Source organism: Zea mays, chromosome 5 (assembly GCF_902167145.1).
Source record: "Zea mays cultivar B73 chromosome 5, Zm-B73-REFERENCE-NAM-5.0, whole genome shotgun sequence".
Taxonomy (NCBI): domain Eukaryota; kingdom Viridiplantae; phylum Streptophyta; class Magnoliopsida; order Poales; family Poaceae; genus Zea; species Zea mays.
Genome location: NC_050100.1, coordinates 32,807,267 through 32,814,007, shown reverse-complemented (window position 1 = coordinate 32,814,007; position 6,741 = coordinate 32,807,267). Strand labels below are relative to the sequence as shown.

Below are 6,741 nucleotides of genomic sequence, written 5' to 3'. Positions count from 1 at the left end.
GAGTGCCGCACTCGGCAAAGTCCTGCTCTCGGTAACGACGATGTTTGCCGAGAGCAGGACTCTCGGCACAGGAAAACACTCGGCAAAGATTTCTTTGCCGAGTGTCAAACACTCGGTGAAGTACCACACTCGGCAGACGGCCGTCAACCGCCATGTAAAGCTGACGACCGTTATCTTTGTCGAGAGCCGAGTTCTAGCACTCGGCAAAGAATCTTCTTTGCCGAGTGCCCATCGTTTGACACTCGGCAGATGTAACTTATTTGCCGAGTGTCACCTAGAACACTTGACAAAGGCGTCGTCTCCGTCACCCGGCGCCGTGACAGACGCTTTTCTTTGCCGAGTACCGACTGACACTCGGCAAAGTCTTTGCCGAGTGCCTGACAAGAAGTACTCGGCAAAGAAGCCGTTACCGATGTACTATTCGCCGAACTCTCTTTGCTGAGTGTTACACTCGGCAAAGACTATGCCGAGTGTTTTCAGGCTTTGCCGAGTGCTTCAGGCACTCGGCAAAGCGCTCGATTCCGGTAGTGTGGGCGAAGCTGTCTAACCAGTAGAACATCATGATCAGGTGTTTGTAATATTGAATATAAATTGTACATATGTATATATATGATTTTTTTGTAAAATAAAAAATAATCGTGTCGGGCCAGCACTACGGACCGAGGCTACGACCCAAGCACCGCACGATGCTCGTGCCGGGTTGGCCCGAGACACGATGGCTCGCCACTACTATACTTAAAGAACCAGTTCCAACGGTCTTCCTGTGTCATCTTTTTACAAAAAAAGTCTCTACATTTCTCCCAAATCAACTCAGCGTAAAATATTAAAAAAGCGGTGCAAGAGGTGGGGTATGTTAAAAAGCGGTGTAAGAGGTGGGGTTTGAACCCACACCCTGATGGAAGAAGGGTGGAAGACACTAGGCAAAACTATCTAACTAGTATAACATCATGCCCAATTGTTTATAATATTGAATATAAATTGTACATATGTATATATGATTTTTTTGTAAAATAAAAAAATAATCATGCCGGACCGGGCCAGCACTACGAACCGAGGCTACGGCCCCAGCACCGCACGACGCTCGTGCCGGGTTGGCTCAGGCACTATTAAATGGGTCGTGCCTCGGGCCGGCTCTCTAGACACGGCCCATTTGGCCATCTATACCTCCATAATTATGGTCTTCGCCTCAATTGCCACCTCCTCGTTCGCCATTCTACTTCTTTTCTATCTCCCCTCATGCCTCCACCTTCGCGCTATTCCATTCTCGGCAGAGGGCGTAGGAGCAAGCGCCTCCTCCCCGTATTCGTCCAACACCAGCCCCGACACCGATTCGCGCCGTGGCTATTGCACGTCCACGAGGACGTTTCACATCATGCGCGCACCATCGTCTTTGTCGTCGTCGGACGTCCTATTCATCTTCCCGGCCTTCGCCCTGTTCATCCTCCCCAACCTGCTGCCCCCATCCACGGTCGCCGCCGTGAGCCGACCGACGCTCGTCGACGCGGGTACGGGGCGAGTCGGTCATGCTCCTGGCCTTTTTCTGTGTGTGTCATTGAGGAGGACATGGTGGCGCATGCCACGCTTAGGTTATCTTAGCGATGAGGAGTCCATGTCTGAGATATTGGACAACTAAGGCCTGTAGCGTGGCAGCACTCGGCATATGCTACGGAGTTGGTGGTGGTGTTGTGTCGCTTCGGCGGGTTCAGGACTGGAAAGACACTCGCATTCTCTCGTCCTTCTCGGACTGATGCCTGGTGCGGGTACCTCTTGGTTTGGAGCTGCTCCGGCTGGGCTTCTTTCTCCGCCTGCATGCTCTCCCTATATATCTAGCGGTATACTACCTATGTCGCCTCCAGATGCTCAGGTCTTCGTCGTGTCCTTCTTCGGCAACGAACATATATGTCCGCCTCTTTCTTTTCCCTCCTGCTCTACGAAACCTTAGAAGTGGGGGAGGCAAGGGATGGAGGTCTCTGATTTGCTGCCTATGGTCCTCATGCGTTCATAAAAAATATTATGAGAAGAGTGGAGACAACCAATAAAAAATCTTAAGACCTTTTTGTGGATAATTTATGTGGGTATTGTTGTGAGCCGTTGCAACGTACATGTAACTAGTCGGTTACCTATGTCGCCTCCAGATGCTCAGGTCTTCGTCGTGTCCTTCTTCGGCAACGAACATATATGTCCGCCTCTTTCTTTTCCCTTCTGCTCTACGAAACCTTAGAAGTGGGGGAGGCAAGGGATGGAGGTCTCTGATTTGCTGCCTATGGTCCTCATGCGTTCATAAAAAATATTATGAGAAGAGTTGAGACAACCAATAAAAAATCTTAAGATCTTTTTGTGGATAATTTATGTGAGTATTGTTGTGAGCCGTTGCAACGTACAGGTAACCGACTAGTTATTAATTAAAATTATGGAAATAGGCGTAAGTGGTTATTAATTATGTATGTGATTAAATTAAATAATTAATTACGTGCGTGATCAAAATAATTATTATATGTATAATACCACGACATAATGAAAAGATGAAATAAAAATAAAAATTTAGTTGTATGGAAATATGTATTCTAATGGGGTGGTGGGGTTTAGGGGGATTGTATAGAGGGAGGTGTACAGGGTTAATATATAGAGAGAAGTTGTTGATCTGACAAGAAAGTAACATATAAATGGTAGAATTTTTGTACACAATCTGACAATCTTAGACTGGCTTCAACGCAACGGTTCCTCTTTCGGCTTCCTCGCTCTCGTTTAGCGGCTACAAAGCCACTAAAGGCTAGTTTGAGAATCCTATTTTCTTAAGAAATTTTTATTTTTCATAAGAAGTAGTTAATTTTCCCTTTAGAAAATAGGAATCACTTAAAAAATGATGCTTCCAAACACACCCTAAACGCCGCAACGGCAGACCCTACCGTCCCCTCTATTCGATGGCAAGCTTCTCTCTCCCTCCAATCCTAGAGAGTAGAGGCGCGCTACTTCTCCCCAAGGTGGTTGACAGTGATGTCCGTCCCGCCAGCCCCATCGTCGGTCCCCGCAGCTTCGGCCGCCGTCGGACTCCGCGTCTCCGCCCGGAGTGGATCCAGCGCCGATGAACTGTGGCAAACGGTGTATCTGGCGGCGCTGGACCGACATGAAGAGGCTGCGTGGTTGGCGCTTGGCGTGCTGCACCTGCACGGCCCCGCCAATGGAATCTCCAAGCTCGGTTTGCATGGATTTACATCAATCACAAAAAAAATCACTTTTTATTTGCTCTGTTTGCATGGATCTAAACTTCTTTAATTTAAGGAGATTTTATATATTACATGTTGTTCGAGTTATATGGCACTAATGTACGTTCTTGTGTAATTGAAATTTGTGCTGTGAATTTTTTGTTGACAATTATTAACAGGGATCACGAAAGCTCGTGTTCTGATCTTGTATTCATGTTTTGTGCTGTCTGTATATCAGCTCTTGTTATTTCTATCTGAAGTTCCTCGCACATTGATGCTGATTATGTGAGAATGATTTGTATGTTGATCTTCGGGAAAAGAGTTTTAGGGCAGCCGCTAAAGACAGTCTTAGAGCATCTCCAACAACGTGACCTATAAAAATGCCCTATAATTTGAAAATGAGTATATTTTATAGAATTTAGGGCACCAACAAAACACCCCGCTCCAACAGTAAAGCCCCAAATCTATATTATAGGGCAGCCCACTACGGTGTAGTATATTTGAGTCACTTGAGAGGGTGTCCTATAATTTTTTGACAAAATTTTATGAAATGGGGCACTGTTGGAGTAGTTTTTCCTGTGTAGAGCCCTATATTTCAATTTGAGGCACTAGTTTGAGGCATTGTTGGAGATGCTCTTAGTGCTTAGTGTTGGCCTGCCAATAAAGGCTTGTCTACTGCTGCTCGTATGAATACGGCAAGAAAACAGAAGCTGCGTGTGGGTGTGGGCGCCATTGCAATTGTGTGTGCATTGTTCATCTTCCTTCTCTCGCTTTCTCGCATCTCATCAATGAGCGTTTAAGCTCCTTAGAGTTCCAACATGGAACAAGGACGCGAAGTCGTCGAAGAGCTGCTCCCACTCAATACTGCATCAGTTCATGAGCTTACCTATAGGCACTTCTGTCCCTGAATGCAAATGCACTCGCTTTTTATTTGATAGGAACATGGTTTTCAGATCTCGATTACATGAGCAGCAAGAGGACATAAACAAACGAAGTTCCAAGCAAGCAGACGATAAGACCCGATACAAAAATGGTTTGACAAATATAGTTAAACAGAGTTTGGAGATATAAAAAAGACAAAGGAACCATGCACTGCGCGCACTGACGCACGTCACTGTGGGTCACTGCTTCCTTGAATTATACGATGTATTGATCTTCAGCCACTGACCTCTCACTCCCAGCTTTTTGAACTCGTCCTCGATGGGTTGAGGCACCACAATCTTCAAATCGACCCAAGCGAGGTTGGGTCGGAGCACACGAAGATTGGGTGCAGCGTCATCAGGGAAATAGTATGCATCACGGCCAAGCAGCTTTACGCTCTCCAGATTTTGAAGGCCCCGGTCCTTGAAAATGCATGGAGGAAACTGGTCATGCGGAGCAGAGCTATACAGCTCCAAGTGGCGTAGGAGATGCATCTTGAGGAGAGCAGCCCCCAATTCAGCCCCGTGCGTGTCGCCTTTGATTCCGTGCAGGCACAGTGTGCGGAGCTGGGTCATCTTGTGCAGTGGACAATTCTCTTGATTCCACCCTTTTTCGGCGGCAGGCCTGACACCCTGCAGCGTCTGCAGGCCGTCCCCCCCTTCTTCGGCGGCAGGCCTGACACCCTGCAGCGTCTGCAGGCCGTCCCCCTCTTCTTCGGCGGCAGGCCTCCCCTCTTCTTCGGCGGCAGGCCTGACATCTTGCAGCGTCTGCAGGCCGTCCCCCTCTTCTTCGGCGGCAGGCCTCCCCTCTTCTTCGGCGGCAGGCCTGACACCCTGCAGCGTCTGCAGGCCGTCCAGCTGTTGGACGATGGACGACGACGCTGGAAGCTCGAGGTCCTGGGCAAGGACATGGCGCAGCGTCTTTATGTTCCAGAAGGACGGGTCGATCTTCTTGACTGCAGTGCCCCTTATGTCCAGTGTCTGCAGGTTGATCAGCTTGGCAATGGCGGGTGGGAGCTTCTTGAGGCCCGGGCTGTGAACACCAAGGTACCGCAGGTGGAACATGTCGCAGATCTCAGCCGGCAGCTCCTTGATCCTCAGCCCCTTGATCTCGATGACACGGAGGAACTTGGACCTAAGCAGGAACTTGAGATCATCAAGATTCTTATCCGTATTAATGCTTCCGCCTGCAGTAGCGCTGTAGTCGTCACTGGCCCAGCATAGGAAGGAACGCAGCTTGGAGAACTTGTTGGCGAAAGTGGTGAATCCGCCGTCGGAGATGTAGGACGAGAGGCGGCGCACCGACGATGGAATGAAGTCGTTATCGTCACCATCTGGTCGCTGCTCCTCCACCACCTCCTCCTCCTCCTCCAGCGGTTATCGTCACCATCTGGTCGCTGCTCCCTGCTGCTGCTTCTTCGTCTTCCACTGCTGCAGGTCCTGACGACGACGATGACACCATGAGCTGCTGCACCTGCAGCACAGCTTCCCACTGTCCCGGCCTCTCCTTGAATCGGAGGAGCCCGGCCAGAAGCACGATGGCCAGTGGGTGGCCCCCTGTTATCGCATGCACAGCTCTGCTGTACATTTTCGTCAGTTTCTTCTCCTCGTCGGGATAATCAGGCGACAGTCGCACTTGTTTGGCGAAGGCCCTGGCGCAGAACAACCGCCCGCTCCTTTCTTGGTCCAGGCGTCTCAGCAGATGGATCCCGCTGATGCCACCGGCGTTCATGGTGTTGGCCCGCTGTGCCACCACTTCGCTCTCGATGTCCAGCACCAGGACCACCCGGCTGCCATTACAGGCATCGTCCGGCAAGCACGCCCTCAGGCGGTTGAGCATGGCCTTGGAGGAGACGCCACTGATAACCAATATGTACCTTTTATTTGCCAGGAGGTCACGGATCCTGTCAGGGATATCTTCTGTTGCTATTGCCGCATCTCCTTTGGCTCGCCATTTTAGTAGTTGCTTTTCTACTCTCACGTAGATAATTCGGAGGAGATGTTCTGTGCTGGAACCTGGAGGCATCATGTACCAGACTTTAACAGCAAAGTTATTTCTTTCGCCCACGAAAATTTCTCGTTTTTTTGTGGTGTCGTCTTCTGCCAGATCAAAGAAGATCTTGTCTACAAGGGTGTACTTGCCCACACCACTCTCCCCGAGTATGGAGATGAACATTAAGTTTTGCCAATTGCCATCTTCACGATGCAGCAGCATTTTCTTAAGTGCTTCAACATCCTCTTCAAAACCCACCGCATCATCCCACCTGTTGATTCAGTAATAATAATTAATTGTTGCTATTGCCCAAAAACATATAGTCTAAGGGCCAGTTTGAAAGCGAAACTGGTTTTCCTAGCTAGTTTCTGGTTTATGAAAAAAAAACTAGGTGTACATGTAATAGGATTCCTTGTCCTATCACAGAGTTGGTACAGTGAATAAGGTAAGGGAGTTACTATAAAACTAATTTAGCCCATGTCCCATCGAATGTTTGAACCTCCGTTCCGGGTATTAAATGTAGTCAGATTATAAAACTAATTTGTCAGCCGAAAATTAAAAGACGAGACGAATCTAGTCCAGTTGGTTGGGTCTATATTTCATACTCCTATTTAAAAGTCAAACG

At 48.7% G+C, this 6,741-nt stretch overlaps 1 protein-coding gene across 1 annotated transcript; it reads right to left on the bottom strand.

Moving 5' to 3' along the window:
• Window positions 1-4,324: 4,324 nt before the first annotated feature.
• Window positions 4,325-6,395, bottom strand: LOC118471910 (putative disease resistance protein RGA4; the record flags this gene model as incomplete). Its single annotated transcript, XM_035958879.1, has 2 exons — window positions 4,325-5,500; window positions 5,583-6,395. Coding segments are annotated over 2 exons (1,989 nt in total), but the record flags the coding sequence as incomplete, so codon positions are not given.
• Between the last annotated feature and the right edge of the window lie 346 nt (window positions 6,396-6,741).